Raw genomic sequence first — 20,082 nt, 5'->3', positions numbered from 1 at the left:
GTTTATCATGTTTGTTTGTCTTTTCTTTTTTATGTTTTTTTTATTAGACTAAACTAACAGTATAAGTAGCCGCCGCCCATGTGAATTGTGGGATCATATTCATAATCAGTAGTGTAGTTTCTTATTTCTTATTACCATAAATAATTTAGTCATAAATTAACACTAATACTAATGGATATTTTCTCATACCTTTTTTGACACTAATACTAAATTAACTTTTTGTTTTATTAGATTAATAAAAGTTTACAAAATATACATAGTTTTATTACAACCACGATACAATATAAGGTGCATTGGCAATTCTTGCTTGATATGATAATTTATCTGCTCTATAATTTATCTATATACTAGGTGATTCTCCCGTGCTCATGCACGGGAACAAATACTTATAAAATAATCAAAACATAATAATTGTTAAACATTTACATATGTTTTTATAACTTTCAAGTAATTTTATAACTTATATATATGATGAAAAAAGGAATTGTATTAAGTATCATATAACATTATATGAATATAAATATCTATACATTTGTTCATAACTTTTAAGTTATCTTAATTTATATCATGAAAATAATATTAAGTATCATTATGTTTTCATCTTAATGAGATATGTGATTCCATATACAGTAATTTGGATCAATTCATGTATGGTATTATTGAGCTCCATATTTGGTTTCAAAATAAACAACAAGTTTTCATTAGTTTAAATTTAAATTGTTATTTTAATTTCATTTAGTTTGGTTCATTTTATTAGATTTGTAAATATATTTATCCAAGTTTTTATAATTTTATATATGTTTTCAGAGAAAAAGAAATATAAAGCTGGAATTGCATTAATAAATACTTCTAATATTTTAAAAATTTAATATATCTTATTTTGGATAAAATTATATAAAATAAATTAATGTGCTAGGAGATTGATAATTGAATAAGTAAACCAATTCAGAAATATTTCAAAACTTCATTGATTACTTTCGAATTCATAAGGTAGTTACATCCATAAATTCAAAAGGTTGTATTTATATGTATGTTTTCATCTTAATTAGGTATCTTATTTCAGACATAACATTTTAGACAGTTCAAGTGTTTATTGTTAGGTATGTTTTCCCATCTATTATTTCAAATTGAACAACTATTTTTTTTATTTAATAATATTAAAATTGGATTACTACTTTTAGCTTAACTTAGTTCAGTTCATCCTTTTATATTTCGAAATATATTTTATAAATATTATAAAATTTGGTAAGTTTATTTTTAAAAAGATAGAAACACACTGTAGTTGCATTCATGAACATAATTTATAATATTTTAAAATTCATGTACATATCTGAATATTTATAAAACAACTAAATCCTAATAATTGGTAAATCATCACTTCTTTAGAATTGTGAATACATTTTATAATTTTATCAATGAAAATCAGGTAAAATTTTAATTTTAATTTATAATTTTTCTTAATGATATTAAATGATCACTTTATGTTGTTTGAAATTAATTTTCTTTAAATCATTTAATCAAAAATATAATTATTATAAAATATGTTTTCTTAAACCTATATATTTTGAAAATTATTCAATATTCACTTTTTATTTGTGTTTTTAGGGAAAATATAAAGTAAGAAAAAATAAATCCGTTTTTTTGTATATACAAAATCTATATATTTTATAGATATTTCCTTTTCATTATATATGGGTTTATGAAATAAATAAACTATAATAAATAAAGAAAACTAAAGCTTTATTAACAAAAAGGAAACTAAACAATTTTTTAGTAAAGATAATTATGTATAACTAAAATTAATTCATTAAGGGTATTCGTGTAATCAACCACTCTGAGAATCAATGTAAGCGCGACACATATGAAACTGACTTCTCAAATAATATTATAGATATATATATATATATATATATATATATATATATGTGTGATTTTCCGTGCTAATGCACGAATATAAATATTTATAAAATAAATATATTATAATAGTTGATTGTTACATACTTTAATTTTAAATTAATTTATAATTTTTATGGATAATTTGTATTAATAATATTACATTACTTTAGTTAGACATATGATTTTAGATATGTTGTATCTAGTCGATTTAGTTATCATTCATGTATATTGGATTGCACTTATTTTTTGAATTCAACTATAATATTTTTTACTCTAAATATATTAAAATTTTAATAAATTTTCTTATTTGCATTTAAGTTGGTTGTTGTCTTCCTTATTTTTAATATAATCTATTATTTTAGATATAAGGTTGATTAGTTTATGTTACTTAATTATTTTATGTAATCATCTAAGAAGTTAGATAGATACATCAAAATATTTCTATTACTTTGAAAATATATATTTTGTATTGTTTAAAATTATGTTTTAAAATAAATAATATTTCTTTTTCCAATATCAAGATTATCTTTCTGAAATTTATTTTTATGAAATCACATTATATACAAATATATATATATTTTCATCTAAGAAAAATAGATATAAAGTAAGTATTTTATTACTTCAAAAGTATATTTTATGTTATTTAAAAATATTAAAAGAAGCTAAATAAAAAAAATAGTATTTAAATTTAATATTTTTTAATTTATTAAGGGTATCAATGTAATTAACCATCGTGAGAGTTAACGTGAGCGCGACACATAAGAAATTGACTTCTAAAATAATATTATAGATATTAATTTGAAAAAATATATTTTGTATTGTTTAAAATTATATTTTAAAATAAATCATATTTCTTTTTCTAATATTAAGATTATCTTTCTGAAATTTGTTTTTATGAAATCACATTATTTACAAATATATATTTTTCATCTAAGAAACAATAGATATAAAGTAAGTATTTATTACTTCAAAAGTATGTTTTATGTTACTTTAAAAATATTTTTAAAATATAATATTACTATCTTGTGAAATTTCCCTTTAATGAAATCATATATTATATATATATATATATATATTTCGTTTATTTTAAAATTTTATAAAATTTTCTTTTTAATATATATGTTATATGGAAAATTTTAAAAAGGAAACTAAAAAAATAATAGTATTTAAATGTAATATTTTTAATTCATTAAGGATATCAATGTAAACAACCATTTGTGAAAATTAACGTGAATGCGATACATAGGAAACTGACTCAGATAATATTATAGAGATTGAAAATAATATAAGTTATTTTTACACCAGTCATTCATAAATAAATTTTGGATTAATTATTATAATTTGATTAGTCAATAATTATTTTATTTTTTTAATTAATTTGATTATAAAAATATAAACCAAATTAAATCGGTCGCCAAACAATTCATACAATATTATGAATAAAACATATCCCAAAATTTATAACAAATTTATTATACCAAATACATCCAATAATAAAAAAACTAATGTAAAACATTTTTTTTAAATCATTCAAATATTTTACATCTTTTAAACATTTATATTTTTGAATCATACATATCATCTTAACACAAACGAAATAAAATTAGTAAGTTAGTATTTTTTTTATCTGCATACTCTATAGATAATGAAATACAAAAAGTGTATATATTTAATATAATTTAAAATTAAAAATAAAACTAATTTTAGATAAATAAAACACATCAAAAACAATTCCTTCAAGAAACTTAAAAAGCACTAGCTACAAGGGAGAATTTTAATTTTACCGCAAAACTGATACTACTTTCAAATTTACTTTTAAATGATAACATTTTTCATAAATACCTTACATTGTGATAAAAACTAAATTAATTATTTTAAACCATTTATAAATATCTAGTAATCACTTATAATAGTTTATAAACTCAACTCTACCATTTAATTATTAAACCCTCAAAAATAATTACTAAACAATAAACTCAAAGTTGATTAAATGTATTTTTGAAAAGTGACAGCGAAAGAGAACACGAAATGTAAACGATTGATTACAGAGAATTAATTGAACAAAAAAATCAAAGAACAAAAAAGATATGCTGAAATACGTGTGTTACAGAAGACAACAATTTATTTGTTTTGAAATCTCTCCGAATAACTAATCTAAAGATGGAATTTCATCGGCACTGTTTTCAACTGCAGATCTTTCTAAAGTCTCCCAAAATCCTCTTCATAACTTTTCCTTGGAACACATTGTTTTGATTTCAATAACACTTGATTTGCTAGGACTTTTATGAATTATTGATTGAATAACAATATATTTGAGATGATTTTTAACAACTCTACATAAATCTTATGTTCAATAACACATTGTAACATCCCGAGTTGTGATATGTGAAAAGGCTTAAGAGAATTGATTTGGCTACCTATGTCACCAAAGTTGACTTACCTTTTCCGTCACACATCCGTTTAGAACTCCAGAGTTAAGCGTGCTTGGGCTGGAGTAGTGAAAGGATGGGTGACCTATCGGGAAGTGATTCGCGATACCGTGTGAGTGAGGCCAAAGCACAGGGAAAGGTCATGTGGTGTTGCAGGGTCAGTAAACGATGATTTCGAGCCTTGGAAAATTAACGACCGACCGTCAGATGGGATGGTGCCCACGGGCCGAGAGAGCGGGCGTGGGTGGTCCATTAGCCGTGGGCGGGTCGGGGCGTTACAAGTGGTATCAGAGCTGGTTAGTCGTCTCAATTCTGACCTGAAAGGCGTCTTGAGACCAGTCGTGGGGCGCAACGAGGATGTTGCGTTCTTTGAGAGGGGGTGAATTGTAACATCCCGAGTTGTGATATGTGAAAAGGCTTAAGAGAATTGATTTGGCTACCTATGTCACCAAAGTTGACTTACCTTTTCCGTCACACATCCGTTTAGAACTCCAGAGTTAAGCGTGCTTGGGCTGGAGTAGTGAAAGGATGGGTGACCTATCGGGAAGTGATTCGCGATACCGTGTAAGTGAGGCCAAAACACGGGGAAAGGTCGGGTGGTGATTGCAGGGCCAGTAAACAATGATTTCGAGCCTTGGAAAAATTAACGACCGACCGTCGGATGGGATGGGGCCCACGGGCCGAGAGAGCGGGCGTGGGTGACCCATTAGCTGTGAGCCTGGGGTCCATGGGCAGGTGTTCCACGGGACGGGTTGTCACAATAAAAGTCGACTTTTATTGTGACAACCTGTCCTGCGGAACCACCCGTCCGTAGACCCAAGCTCACAGCGCTGCAGCGCACCGACCCCAACCCCTCTATTATGAGTTCTCACTAACTCCATAATTAGGTTGTTGGTGAGGTTCGAACCCCCGACTTCACCCTTTAACAGCATTCCCACAGGACAAGCTGTCACCAATTGACCTGCAGTTCAATTGGTGACAGCTTGTCCTGTGGGAATGCTGTTAAAGGGTGAAGTCGGGGGTTCGAACCTCACCAACAACCTAATTATGGAGTTAGTGAGAACTCATAATAGAGGGGTTGGGGTCGGTGCGCTGCAGCGCTGTGAGCTTGGGTCTACGGACGGGTGGTTCCGCAGGACAGGTTGTCACACACATGATTTGAAAAGATATTTAAAAAATCATTAGTTGAATAACAAGAGATTTTAATAAAAATCCAAAATCTCCTAAAATTTGAAGTTCAATACACCCCCTTAGATATTTATATCATCCTATCAATGCTTTTTGGCTTAGAAAGTGTGTGTGCATGATATGGTGGCACATTTGTATACAATTCAAGAAATTTTGGATTAATTTTCTTGGGACAAAGACAAAAGCTGATTGTTAAATATTTTTTTCTGCAGCTACCGAGATTCGAACCTGGCACCTCTACTCTTAAAAGAAAAAAGAATTTACCACTAAAGTTAATAGCTCCATGTGAAAAGGGGAAGAAGACTTGTTGTGTCTCTAACTTTTCTGTTGTCTAAACCTGGGACTTGGCAAAAAAGGCATATCATCTGAATTTTAATGATCTACTGCTTGCAAAAAAATTATTTTATGAGACCCCTAATGATACATTTTCGCTAAAACCCCAAGTTTGTAACTATAAATTACTATATTAATGTTGAAGTAGTTCTTTTTTTTTTTTGAACAACATGTTGAAGTATAATTCTTAAAAAAATTTATCATGCACTCTTTTTACAAAATCATGAACTGATTAAAAGTGTGACAGTTTTTTCAACCAATAACATGACCAAAATCACTTAATCTTTGTTAGTTGTAGATAAGAAAAATATCCAGGTTTTGTAGTGTCAGTCTCTTTGTTTCATTACTTACACAGAAAAGGCCACAACAATATTACCAAGAATTTCATCCATTTTGATATTCAATAAGAAAAGAAAACTGATAAAATACTGAAAAAAAGCTCTTTCTCAAAAAAGAAAAAATACAGAAGAACAAAAGAATATTTGAATGAAAAGATTAATTGGAAGAAATTTCTGCTTAAACAATTCATAAACATCAAAATAAAAAACAAACCTATATATTTTTGTTAAAAGAAAACTTTATATATAAGCCTGCGATAATGGATCAGACTAAATTTCCAGTTATTTTTATTCTGTTATCAATATCCCAAGCAAGTCTCTACATTTGCTGATATAATTCATCTTGTGTTTATACCGTTGACAAAAAAAAAATTCATCTTGTGTTTGCATCTCTACATAAAAATGCTCCTCTTAATTTATGGCTAAAGGACAACTATACATAGACTAACAAAATTATGATTTTGGAATGAGATTTGTACTTATAACAATACTAGGTTGATGTACTGCACATCACAAAGCATTATCAAGAAACTTGGACCAAGATCCATTTCAAAAGATTGAAAGCAAGAAGTAGAAAGACCATATAACCAACCATCAATTCAAATTAGCCTCGAGTAAAGAAAAATAACATTTTTAACTACATATCTTGATCTTGCTTGGGACTTGGCCTGCAGAAGATGGGATAAGACTTGCGTTCTAACTGCTTGACAATCTTGGCTTGATACTCCACAAGAGTAGCTCCTTTCCTCAGACTCTCTTGCCATGAAAGTGATGTACGAAATCCATCTACCAAAAAATGCCTCGGTCACTCTCACAACATGATCCATTTTCACATTCGTTTCCTGAGGAAAAATATACCAACAAAAAAAAACAAAAACAAATTGATAATACTGTAAATGGTGATCGAACAATTAAAAAATAATGTAAAATTTACGTTTAAGGCATTGTATTTGCGAAGAGCGAGTTTGGTCATGTCTTGTGAGTATTGAAGCTGAGTCCTTCCTCTGACTGGAGAACGTTCACTGTTCAAAGATTTAAGTAGGATTGAGCCACTCCATACTTGACGTGGGCGAATCCCTTTTTCCACCAGAAAACCCTAAATCAATTTCAACACAAATATAATAATATCATATTTAACTCGTTTTATTATTATTATTATTATTAAAAACTGAGTTTTTGATCGAGAATGTGAATATACGAACGTGGCTCAAGTGGAGATTCCGTCGATAAAGACGGGCTTTTCGTTCATCTTCTTCGTCGGACCAACCGTCTTCATCAGGTGAGCAATATTCTTTTTCATCGTGGCTATCCACTCCCCATTCAGGTTGACTGTCTGTTGAGTCTCCGTCGTCCACAATGCTATCTCTGTCGTCATCTTCTTGATTGTCTCCGTGGCTTTCGCTATCTTCTTCTTCTTCTTCTTCTTCTTCTTCTCCGTCGCTTACGTCAGAATCTTCATTGTGGTCTAAGGAATCATCCTCCTCCAGATCAGAATCTGATTGTTCCTCGTTAGAGACAGTCACTGAATCTAATAATAGTTTGGATTAGAAATTTCGAACTGTAAGTACTCAAGAAAACAGAGATAAACACACAAAAAAAAGAATGTTTAAACAAACATAAAAGCCAAGCCACAGTCTTGGGCCTTAGTGGGCCTCACGGGCCAAAATAATACAATGAAAGGAATAAACACCCGTCAAGGAAACGGGACTCAGGTATCGGTGGCCGACGTTGTCAGTAATTGTGAAACGTCGGTGACGGTTTAATTAGGGGAGTGTGTGTCTTGTCTGTACATAAAGAAAAATCTAAGGTCGTTCGTTGTTTTTATTTGTTTTCTCTCGATGGGTCGATGTTGTTTATTTTTTAATATTATGTCTTCCAAGTGTTTGATGAAATGCCTCAGTGGGCAAATAGTCTCCTTTGCAAGTATATTTTTCTAAGGGATGAATTCAAAATGGTTTTAAGATTTGATCATAGCTTAGGCTCTTGATTAGCTAAAGTCAGTTTACTTGCTATCTCTTCTTAGATGGATAAAAGACATTACTTATTGATTATGGTTTTTTTTAATAGGGTCTCTAGGTTGTGAGTTCATTACTTCATGATAAAGGTTAAAAGTTGCAACCACGGCTCAAGTTCTTACTAGTCTATTATTGTACAGGGTTTTTCTCTATTGCCATTTGGGAAAGCAGTTGACGCAGTCAGGAGGTTTAGAAGAATGTCACGGTTCAGATCATTGTGGCAAGCCTCGGTGAATGCAACAAAGAAAGGTATTTTTATTTTGTTCTTTCTGCTGAGACTAGTCAAATTAACATGTTTTAACACTTCTTGTAACTTGTTGAATTTTTGTTGCTATTGATTTCCTTATCTTGTTTTAAGTTGGGTTGCACTAAAAAGTAACGAATACTGTATAGTATATTCTTGTTTTGGCCTTATAATCAAATGTCTTTGCCTGGAAAGAAAGATTATGTTTGAAGACTAGGGATGAAGGTTTTGCGTCTTTTTTTTTTTAAAACTTGTTTTGACGATGGACATACTTCAGCTCTAACGTGGGAGCTCGAGGAAATGGTACCGGCTGCGGAGAAGTGTATATTCAAGTTCAGATCAAAAGAAGACCTGAAGAGATGGCACCTGTATTCTGATTCTGAATATGGAGGTACTTAAAACACACGTTCTGAATATCTGCTCATTATGATGTTTACACTGCCTATGTCCTGCATAAGATAAATTTTCTTTTACATTCATTCCTCTTTGATTCATATTAACAACTATGTAAGCTATTCTTCATGTGTTCTGCTCAGTGCTCATTGTCGTGTGTTGGATATTTTACTTCTTAGGATTATCTTTGGCTTCGTTGGAGATTAAAGATGGAGGAAATGGATCAGGTTGCACTGGTTAGTGTATGTATAGTGTTCAAGTGTGCTTTACCCTTTTCCTTTTGGTTCTGATAGACCCAGTTTGTGTAAGATAGACTTGTCATTTGCTCATGTAATGACAAGTCTTTTTGTCGAGAGAGGCATGGAAATGTTAATTAGGATTCTTCTCCACAATGAAGATTCAGTGACTGTCTCTATGAGATCTGTTGTGGGAGCGGTATCAGCCGTCTCGGCCTCTGTCTTGCTTGATGCGGAAGCCATGATTGATAGAGACAGGAACCCTAGATTTTCCCTCAGCCCAATATATTAAGACCAATATATGGGTTGTATATGTTACTAGTGTACTGTATTTTGTTAGTGTATATGTGGGCAGTGGGCCTTTGAACTTTACTCCTTTCATTGTTCCATTAATATATTTAACTAGATTTTGACCCGCGCTTTTTCACTTTTATGAAATATATTATTTGTTTGTAATTATTGAATTTATTTATTTTAATAAAATTTTCTTTATAATAAATTCTACACATAGAGTATCTCTGGTAAACTATGTATTTCTCTAGTTTTATTTTATTCGCTTTTCAATCAACATATTTATTTGGCTTGTTGTTAAAATAAATGATTATAGACTTAGATCTCTGCACCTCCTCGGATGTATATTTTAAAAAATATGATGATATTTGTTTTCATGTAATTATTAGGGTTTGGCAAAATGAATCCAAGGAACATAACTGATACCAATCCGTAAATATAGTACCAAACCTGAACATAACTTGATTAAATATTCGAATTATTCAAAATTTTGTTAGTTAGAGAACCGAATCGGATCCGAACCGAAGTATTCGTGTACCTGAAATTATCTAAAAATAGATTTATATACTTATATATTAATTATTTTTATATTTAACGTATATAAAACATCAAGAATGATACTTTTAAATTGGTTTAAAATACCTGAAAATGTATATAGATAGTCAAAAACAAATATCTAAAATAGTTAAAGTATACTCAAATCACCAAAAATACTTAAAATAATTATTGATTTCGTATCCAAAATTTTAAATCAAACCAATTGATATGTTAAGCTTAGGTATTCTGACATATGTTATTTAAATTTATAGGTAATATATTACTTTATTTATAGATTTTGAGAAATTTAAAATATATAGTGATTTAAAACTTTAAAAATAATTTAAATAGGTTATCCAAACTCAAACCCGCAAAGATCCGAATCAAACTCAAACAAAAATTTAGAAACATCCTAATATGACTGAAATTTTTGACCTCGAAAACCCGAAACACAAACCGATCAGAACCAAACCCGTATGGATGTCTGAAAATCCATCCTTAGTTTATATATCGTATAATTTCATCATATAATTAATCGTATTTTATATGTACCATCATATAAGTAACACTACAAGAAAACACGATTTTAACGACGACCATTTTCCTCGCTAAATCGTCGTAAATACGTCTTTACGACGATTTAGCGAGGAAAGGCATATCGTCGTTAAAGTTTGGTCGTAACGGATATTTAATCGCCATTTCGTCGTAAAAGTACGAGGGACCCATTTCGTCGTAAAAGGAAGGTTAAAATTTCGTCGTAAAGAACACGTAGATTTCCACGTAAAGTAGACGCTATAGTTCCACGTAAAAGACACGTAATTTTCCTCGTAACATACACGTAAACTATCCTCGTAAGAAAAACGTAATTTATACTCGTAAAGTAAACGTAAATAATACACGTAATGTAGACGTAAACTTTCGTCGTAAGGGAAACGTACAACTTGACACGTAGATTCGTCGTAACGTTTCGTCGTTCTTTACACGTCGATTTACTCGTCAATTCCTCGTGAGTTAACGAGGAATTTGCTTCGATTTCTAAAACTAATTTATTTTTAAAATTTAAAATTTTATATTATAGAAAATAATTATTTCAAAAATATTAGAAATATAAATAATAACTAATGCGAAAATATTAAAAATTTGGAATAAATTAAAACCGAAAATATTATATAAATAAAAGTTTAGAATTTTAATATTACACAGAAAAAAAAAAACTAAGTCGGGCCGGGGCGGTGGATCGTTTCCCGGTAGAGGTCTTCACTCCTCCTCTGTAGTTCCTCCTCTTGCTGCTGAGTACGAGAAGGCTCGGGAACCGGGTTCCGTCGTCGCATATCCGCCAACAACTCCTCCCATTGGGGATTTCCAGAAGATATAACTTCCAGAAACCCCTCCACTCCACCCATACGAGCTTGGAATGATTGGCGCGTAGACTCCAACTCCGTCTGCGTCGACGCCAACTGAGTCCGCGTCGAGTGTAACTCCGAACGCAGCTCAGTGACTTCGTCGGCTCGTCTCTGACCATAAGACGATGTCGCTCTTGGGACATCGTTGACGGAACCGATTCCCAACGTACGTCCCTTTTTCTTAGGGACGACCTACAAAGAAAAAATAAAGTTTAATGTTAATAATTTAAAAAAATAGATTAAAAGTAGATTAAAAGGTAAAATTTTTACCTCCTCGTAAATCTGATCCACTTCTTGAGTGGATAATACGACCGGTATTCCATCGGAAGATTGCTGGGTCAGCTGGGTTTGGCGGTCTTCAATCCGAGCAACGACATCGTTGTAGATTTGCTCGGACCTCGGATCCACAAATACCCCCGCCTTGGTCTTGTGGGTCCTCTCGTAAAGCTCTTTAAGAGACGGGAGTTGTCCCGTCTCTTTGGCCTGAAAATATTTAAAATTTAAAATGTTAGAATCAATATACATATATAAGTACATATTAATTATTAAAATATTTAATATGAAAAAAAATTAGAAATTAATTACCATTTCCAAGCGGACACGGGCATGGGGTTTTTGACCCGTACAGTGAAGCATCGGGCCGTTGCCGTGCTCGTCTTTGGTGTTACGAGAGGCAGAGCAGGCGTTGGAGATCGCAATGGATGATGGCAGCTCCCAGTAACGGATGAGACCATCGTAGACATCCTTGGTCAGCTCAGCGGGTTGCCCGTCCTTGTAACCCTTGTAGATCCAGTCCTCCTTCCAGTTGCCTACGGTGTCCAACAACCGCTTCTTCGCCTTTGCGGTGAACTCCCGTTTCACGTCCTCGTGAACCCCGATGGACCACTGGTATCTTTGCTGCATTTTTAAACCCAAAAAAATTAATAATTAGTTAAAAAATATTAATGAAATAAAAGTTAATAATAAAAATTAAACATAAAATAATTATTTTAAAAAACTTACAGCAAACATCTTGAACCACGTGTTTCTAACGTGGTGCGGCGTCTTTTTCCAGTTTGGGTGAGCCTCTGAGAAGTATCCTTTGATGATATCGGATACGCTCGTAGCGACAGAATTGTCGACCCCAAACCTGAAAAAAACAAAGTTAAAGTATTAAAAAAAATATTAATAATTTTAAAAATATTTAAATAAAAAAAATTACGTACCACAGAGTCCCCTCTGGTCGGTCGGGGTCTAAAACCGGTAAACCGGCTCGGCCTGGTTGAGCGAGAAGATCCTCAACCGTGTACCGAGCAAAAGGAGCGGTCGGCGGCACCCGCAACTCCGGATGAATGTATCCGGGTGCAACCGGATCTGGAACCGCCTGAGGTGCAGCAGGTGGGGGTGGTGCACCAGATGGAGGAACCGGTGGTGGCTGTGACTGAGACTCCGGGACAATCTCCGGGTTGGAGGAACCGGGAGCGGAAGATGATGATCCAGCAGCAGGATCACCACAGAACATCTGACTGTAGTGGGGGGTTTTCTTCTGCTTGTTCTTTCTAACCATCTGAAAAAAATTCAGATTGTTAGAAAAAACAAGTAGAAGAAATCAAACTAATCAAAATTCTCTACACTAACCACCTAATCAACTATAAACCTATCTAAATTCACTAAACTAAACCACCTAATTCTAGAGAGAGATTAGAGAGAACCTTGGGAGGTGTAGGAGAGGAAATTGGGACGAAATGAAGTGGCTGGTTCTCGCGGGTATATATAAGATTACATAGGGACGTAAAGTCCTCGTAAATTTACGACGAAACAGCAAGGCCCGTGTAATTATTTACGACGATTTTGCAAGGCCCGTCTTTTTAACTTTACGACGAAATTGCAAGGCCCGTGTTTTTTGGTCACGTGGATATTACGACGAAACCGTGGATTTAGCATTTGTTTTTTACATTCCCTAAACCCTAAACCCCAAATTCCTAATTTTTATTATTTTTTTAATCATGAAATTTTAATTATATAGGTTTAATTTATTTTTTAAGTGAATCGAAACCGTATATATATATATTGAGGTTTGGGGTTTAGGGTATAGGGATTTCATAAAAACATGTTAATTCTTCGTAAATAGGCGTGGTTATTACGACGAAAAAAGAAACAATCCTTGCTAATTCCACGTAAGCAAGTTTCGTCGTAAAGACCTCGCTTGCTTACGTGGAATTAGCAAGGATAATTTCTTTTTTCGTCGTAAAGGACACGTTGATTACGAGTTTTTAACGAGGTTATTTTGTAAATCCCTAAACCCCTAACCCTTTACCCTAAATCCCTAAATCCCTAAACCCCTATTCCATTACTAGTAACATCTATATGTGTTAAGTTAATTTAATCAAGAAATTTTAAATATGCATGTTTATTAAGTCTTCTTGAGTGAATTGAGTTTAGCAATGTAAACCTTATATATGATTCACTTATAAGTTAAGGAAGTTTTGGTTAATTTTGGGTTTGATGTTTTAAATTCTTAATTTTTTTAATCATACAATGTTAATTATACAGGTTTATTGTGTCTGCTAAGTGAAAACATATATAGATTTAGGTTTGGGGTTTGGGGTTTAGAGTTTTAGGGATTTAAACACGAAACTCGTTAAATCAACGTAAATTAACGAGGTCTTTACGACGAAACAGCTAAAAGCCTTGTTATTTCCACGTAAGCTGATTTCGTCGTAAACTCCACGCACGCTTACGTGGAATTTGCAAGGCCCTTGTTTATTTTTAACGTGTGCTTTACGACGAAATCAGCTTACGTGGATTTTGCAAGGCCCGTGTTTTTCTTTACGAGGAATTAACGTCGATAACCTTAAAATCCCTAAAAATGTAAACCACAAACACCAAACCTCAAACATCCTTTAACTTATAACTCAATCTCAAACACCAAACCCCATACTTTAAACCCCAAATGCATTAATCAAGTCTGAAAATAAATAATATTTTTTAAAAATTACATCATCATTCAGATACATCATCATTCTCTTCAACACTAGAAACATCATCACTTTCATTAAACTCGTCCTCAACAGCATCGTCAGTGGTATCGTCGGGAAGATCTTCATACTCATGATTATGCGGATCAATGAGTAGGATGTCTTCCATTTGTTGTTCAGGTTCTTCGACTTCATTGATGTGTTCTTCTTGCAAAGGTGGTTCTTCTCCACCGATTATTCGTCCACGGGGTGTAACTTTGATAACAGCTAACCAACTTATTCCAGATTCTCGCAACCTCGGGTATGGTAGGAAGCTAACTTGGTCTGCTTGCGAAGCTAATATGAAAGGCTCGAATTTGTTGTACCTCCTTCCACCATTGACAGCAACTACACCGAATTTGTTAAATCGAACACCTCTGTTGACCACGGGGTCGAACCAGTCACATTTGAATATGACGCATTTCAGCTTCAATAACCCAGGGAATTCCACTTCAATAATCTCCTGCAAGATCCCGTAGAAATCGGTTTCGCCTTTCACACAAATTCCATAATTGCTGGTCGCCCGGTGTTTACCATACTCGTACGTATGAAAAGTAAAGCCTCGTGAGAAATACATTGGTGATGTGGTGACCTTTGCAAGTGGACCCTGAACTAATTCGTGAAACCATATGGGATAATCTGGATCCTCATATTCAACCTGCAAAATTAAATTAAAGAGAACATTGAAACAAACGTCTTTCGTTACACCCCGTGGACGAAACAAATATCGGATTGGAGTAAATACCTGACTCTTCAACCATTTAATAAAGTGTCGATCTTTCCTTTTATCTACCTCACTTGTGGATATGCCTGGGATAGCTTCTTGGACTTGACTAACAAATAGGCTGTAAAATGCACATATTTTATTAGTTATATCATCATTTGAAAAATATATTTTAATTACAATTAGTTTAGAACTTTCCATATATGTTACCTTTCAAAATAGCGCATAAATGGATCCTCACAATTAAGTAGAATGTAAGTGTGTGCACTATGGGCGTCTTCATCACTCGACCACCAAACCTCTTTCGTTTTCCCACCCATTCGCCCAATCTGGCTAAAGATATCCGGAACACCAGCAACTGCATATGTTGGGGCAACACCACCATCATCATATCTTCTTGGAGCTCTTTGTCGGGTCCGTACATTAGGTGCAAAGTAGTACGATGTGAAGTGAGATGTTTCTTCCGTCAAACTTCCAGCAATTATAGAACCTTCAACCTTTGCGAGGTTTTTTGCCTTTCCCTTCAAATATTTCATGGCCCGCTCATACTGATACATCCATCCATAATGTACTGGTCCTCGAAGCAATGCCTCATACGGGAGGTGGACAGCTAAATGCTCCATGACGTCAAATAATGAGGGAGGAAATATCATCTCCAAGTTGCACAATAAGATCGGAATGTTCTCGTGAAGTTGTTCTACGACATCCTCTTTAAGAGTGCGAGTGCTCAAGTCCCTGAAAAATGCTCCAATGGCTTTGTATATTCCAAAAACAATTAAGCAAATTATTAGTGCATATTTTTGAAAAATAAATTAAGAAATTAATTAGTGTGAGTAATAATATATTACCTGCAAGTGCTTCATGTACTTTTGTGGGAAGTAGCTCCGCAAATGCAAAGGGAAGTAGTCTTTGCATAAAGACATGACAATCATGACTCTTCATCCCGGAGAACTTTTGGCCCTTTTCAACACATCTAGAGAGGTTTGAAACATACCCATCAGGAAACTTCACTGCTGATGCAACCCAGTTGAACAAGACCGACTTTTGTTCTGAAGACAATCTGAATACCGGTACAGGAACTTGTCCATTGCTTTTTATATGTAACTCGGGTCTTGAGCAAATATCAGGCAAGTCCAACCTCGATTTTTGATTGTCTTTTGTCTTCCCTGGAACATTCAATATTGTATTCATGATGTTCTCAAAAAAATTCTTCTCAATATGCATCACATCTAGGTTGTGGCGCAAAAGAAGATCTTTCCAATACGGCAACTCCCAAAATATACTCTTCTTGTGCCAGTTGTGCTGAACTCCATAATAATCAGGCATATTACCGGGAACATGCCAATTACCACCACAACGAACTGTTTCTTGAGCTCCGTAGTAATCGATTTGCTGTTCAATTTGTTCTCCAGTTAAATACGGAGGAGGAGTGTCTCTCACAACCCTTTTCTGCCTAAACAATTTCCTGTTTCTTCGATAAGGATGATTAATGGGAAGAAATCGCCGGTGACAATCGAACCAACTTGTCTTCCTACCGTTCTTCAGCTGAAATGCATCTGTCGTTCCATTACAATATGGACAAGATAATCTCCCATGTGTAGTCCACCCAGACAACATCCCATAAGCAGGAAAGTCACTTATGGTCCACAAAAGCATCGCTCGCATCGTAAAATTTGTCTTCGTTGAGCAGTCGTACGTCCTCACCCCTGTTGCCCACAAATCTTTCAACTCTTTTATCAGTGGCTGTAGAAAGACATCCAGAGACCTTTTTGGATGGTTCGGACCAGGTATTAATATGGTCAAGAACAGAAACTCCCGTTGCATGCACATATCTGGAGGCAGGTTGTATGGCGTCATAAAGACTGGCCACAATGAATATTGTCTCCCTGACATACCGAAGGGACTAAATCCGTCCGTGCATAATCCCATATACACATTTCGGCTATTGCTAGCGAATTGTGGATATATTTTGTTAAAATGTTTCCAAGCTCTTGCATCTGATGGATGAGTCATCTCACCATCCGTCTGAGTATGCTCGGCATGCCATCTCATTTTTCCAGCAGTCTCCTCAGATTGGTACAATCTTTTCAATCTGTCGGTAATTGGTAGGTACCACATCCTTTGGTACGGTACCCTATTACGTCCTCGTCCTTGCGGTTTGAATCGTGGCTTCTTGCAGAATCGACACTCTTCTAACTTCTCATCATCTCCCCAGTAGAGCATGCAGTTGTCGATGCAAACGTCTATCATCTCAGAAGGCAACCCCAGACTATAAACTAGTTTCTGAATCTCATAATAAGAATCAGCAGAGACATTGTCTTCCGGCAAATACTCTTTAAACAAGTCTGTCCATGCATTCATGCAACTTTCAGGTAGATTATGATCAGTTTTAATACTCATCATTCTAGCAGCCAACGACAATTTAGAGAGACCTTCTCTACAACCACTGTAAAGTGGCTGATTCGCAGCATCTAACATTTCATAAAACTTTTTTGCATCTATGTTAGGTTCTTCAACTTCATCATCATCATGAGCAACAAATGCATCAGCTACCATATCATGAACCCTATCATAATTATCTACCATCTGCTCCTCCTGATGGTATCTATGTTGATTATGCAAATGATCAACCGGTTCATTCTGAAAATTGCTATTACTACTACTAGCTTCATTCTCATAATTATAACCTTCTCCATGTTGAAACCAGATATAGTAATTTGGCATGAAACCTCTATTTATTAAATGCTTCCAAACATTTTCACGAGTTGCCAGTTTTGAATTGTTGCATTTTCGACAAGGACAAAACATCTTACCGCTTTCTTGGGCGAGCGGTGTAGAATCTGCTTGATGCATAAATGTCTCTAGTCCTTCCAGATACTCTTTCGTCACTCTCCCGTTAGCATCTCTATGCGTGTACATCCATCTCCGCAACTCTAAATAATTTCCATCACCAGACATTTTTTTTTTCACGTTTTTAGATTTTTTTTTCTTTTGCATGTGGTGTGTTTCAAATGTTCCTCAAATGACATATTTATAGGAAAATTCGAAATTGGTAGGTGAGATTTTACTACGAATTAACGACGAAATATGGGTAGTTAGACAAGATAAAAAACGTGTGTCACCTAAAATTAGGTAACACTCGCAAAAACCACGTAAATATTTTCCTCGTTAATTACACGTTAATTATTACGTGTTTATTACGACGAAATGCTGTTTCCTCGTAAAAACGACGTTCCTTTACGTTTGGTTTACGACGAAACTCTTTCGTCGTTAATTAACGACGAAATAACGTGTTTATTGTCTTTTCACGTAACTTCCTCGTAAAGGCCTCGTAATTTTACGAGGAAATTATTTCGTCGCTAACTTTCGTCGCTAAGCCCGTGTTTTCTTGTAGTGTAATCATATAATTAATAGTATTTAATATGTATCATCATATAAATAATTACATATATTATATTTTAAAAACTTAATATGAAATATAATTACCATAATTTGAGTTGGTATTTCAAATTGGGCTTTGTATTGTATTTTTCTTATATATATATTGACAACATTCTTTTATAATGGACTTAATAACTTAAGCCCATTATTTTTTCTGTTTAATATTACTATCTTTGTTTCCAAACAAAATTTTTTTTTTTTAAAAAGACTACAATCCATGTTTCCAAACACACCAAATTTTTTTAATACTCTTATCCAAGTAACCAAACAAAATGATTTTGTACTTGAGTTTTAATAAGATAGATACCCCTTTGTGTTTGAAATCATCAAGTAATTAGGAGATATTAAACTTGTTTAAATGTTTGATTGACTGAATTTTTCCAGCAATGGTTTTATTACAAAAGCAAACCTCATATTAACGGTGAACATATATTCATAGTGTTTAGTTTTTTAAGTTTCGTTTTTGTTAATGTTTCATTTTGTATCATCAATTGGTAGATTGCGTTTTTCTAATATTAGAGAGACGAAACGTTCCATAGTACGATTCAATACCTTGATTTAATTAATACACTATAGTTTATAGTTAATGTTTTCTAGCAAAAAATATAAATCGAATGTGGACCAACCAGTTTTCCAATTGAATATTATGCTGCCACATAGGATTAATTGAGTACTTAATTGAGTGCCACATAGGATGGGGTCTCTTTTTAATTAATACAAAATTGAGGTTACATCTTTTTAAATGATTCCCTTTTAATATATAGGGGATGTTATTTTATTTTAATTTATAATTTGTTTCGATGCATCCCATATACGCCTAAATCATTGGTTATTAAATACTTTTATTTGAAGAAATGTTATTTACTATAATTTCCAACAAAGTAAAAACAAGAAAAGACAGATTTTGCCATAAAAGACATGTTTGGATGAATATATATTCTATTAAAATAGAAGTTACAACATATTTAAATTGAACTACCTTTTAGAAAATTACTTAGATGATTTTTTGTATACATATTTAAATTATTTTGACTATTCTAAAAAATCAATATTCCCCTATTCTCTTGGGATTATGTCAAATAATTTTTTTCATCTTTTTATTTAAAATATAAAGATTTATTTAAAATATAAAGATATATTGTATTTTTCATTAATATATATTTTTCATTAAAGAAAACATTTTCTAACAATTTTACACCTAAATTTTAATATATTGAAACACTAATAGTTACCATTTTCTAACAACATATATATTATTAAAACAAAAACATTTCTGTTTCAAGTTCAAAAAAAAACATTTCTCTTTTTTTTTTCAAAAAATGAAAATGTCATCTTTTTTACAATAACTTACATTTATAAAGAAAAAATAATTTCCACTGATGTCAACTTTGTCTTTTAGTTTTTACGCTTAAAACTATATTCATCCATTAATTTAATTCATTGTATCTATGACCCATTAAAAAACTCATTTTGAGAAATCATAAATTTAATTTTATTAATAGGTCTAAAACATCATATACTTCTAGAAAAAGATATAACTTATCTAAATTAAAATTGTAATAATATTTATCATTACAAAACTTATCTTTGAAATGCATAACATAAAAACAATGCATTC

At 32.9% G+C, this 20,082-nt stretch overlaps 4 protein-coding genes across 4 annotated transcripts; 1 reads left to right on the top strand and 3 right to left on the bottom strand.

Moving 5' to 3' along the window:
• Positions 1-6,651: 6,651 nt before the first annotated feature.
• LOC130509798 (uncharacterized) lies at positions 6,652-7,716 on the bottom strand (the record flags this gene model as incomplete). The annotated part of the gene is given in 4 exon segments (XM_057005992.1): positions 6,652-6,920; positions 6,922-7,026; positions 7,119-7,280; positions 7,387-7,716. Coding segments are annotated over 4 exon segments (696 nt in total), but the record flags the coding sequence as incomplete, so codon positions are not given.
• Positions 7,717-7,847: 131 nt separating this feature from the next.
• Positions 7,848-9,526, top strand: LOC108838384 (probable complex I intermediate-associated protein 30). Its single transcript, XM_018611331.2, has 4 exons — positions 7,848-7,896; positions 8,340-8,448; positions 8,721-8,834; positions 9,016-9,526. The coding sequence occupies exons 1-4, from the start codon at positions 7,858-7,860 to the stop codon at positions 9,075-9,077; spliced, it is 324 nt and encodes a 107-aa protein (XP_018466833.2). The 5' UTR covers positions 7,848-7,857; the 3' UTR covers positions 9,078-9,526.
• Positions 9,527-10,885: 1,359 nt separating this feature from the next.
• LOC130509204 (uncharacterized) lies at positions 10,886-13,398 on the bottom strand. The gene is made up of 6 exons (XM_057004941.1): positions 12,995-13,398; positions 12,509-12,849; positions 12,306-12,432; positions 11,889-12,200; positions 11,574-11,786; positions 10,886-11,495 (listed from the first exon to the last, which is right to left on the bottom strand). Exons 2-6 carry the CDS (start codon positions 12,847-12,849, stop codon positions 11,115-11,117), a joined length of 1,374 nt encoding a protein of 457 aa, XP_056860921.1. The 5' UTR covers positions 12,995-13,398; the 3' UTR covers positions 10,886-11,114.
• An 838-nt stretch (positions 13,399-14,236) lies between these two features.
• LOC130509592 (uncharacterized) lies at positions 14,237-18,415 on the bottom strand. The gene is made up of 4 exons (XM_057005739.1): positions 15,872-18,415; positions 15,234-15,777; positions 15,045-15,144; positions 14,237-14,957 (listed from the first exon to the last, which is right to left on the bottom strand). The coding sequence occupies exons 1-4, from the start codon at positions 18,018-18,020 to the stop codon at positions 14,286-14,288; spliced, it is 3,465 nt and encodes a 1,154-aa protein (XP_056861719.1). The 5' UTR covers positions 18,021-18,415; the 3' UTR covers positions 14,237-14,285.
• Positions 18,416-20,082: the final 1,667 nt, after the last annotated feature.

The sequence above is a fragment of the Raphanus sativus genome, chromosome 3 (genome assembly GCF_000801105.2).
Source record: "Raphanus sativus cultivar WK10039 chromosome 3, ASM80110v3, whole genome shotgun sequence".
In the NCBI taxonomy this organism is placed as follows: Eukaryota; Viridiplantae; Streptophyta; class Magnoliopsida; order Brassicales; family Brassicaceae; genus Raphanus; species Raphanus sativus.
Note: the sequence above shows the minus strand (reverse complement) of the source record. Positions and strands in the feature narration are given on the sequence as shown.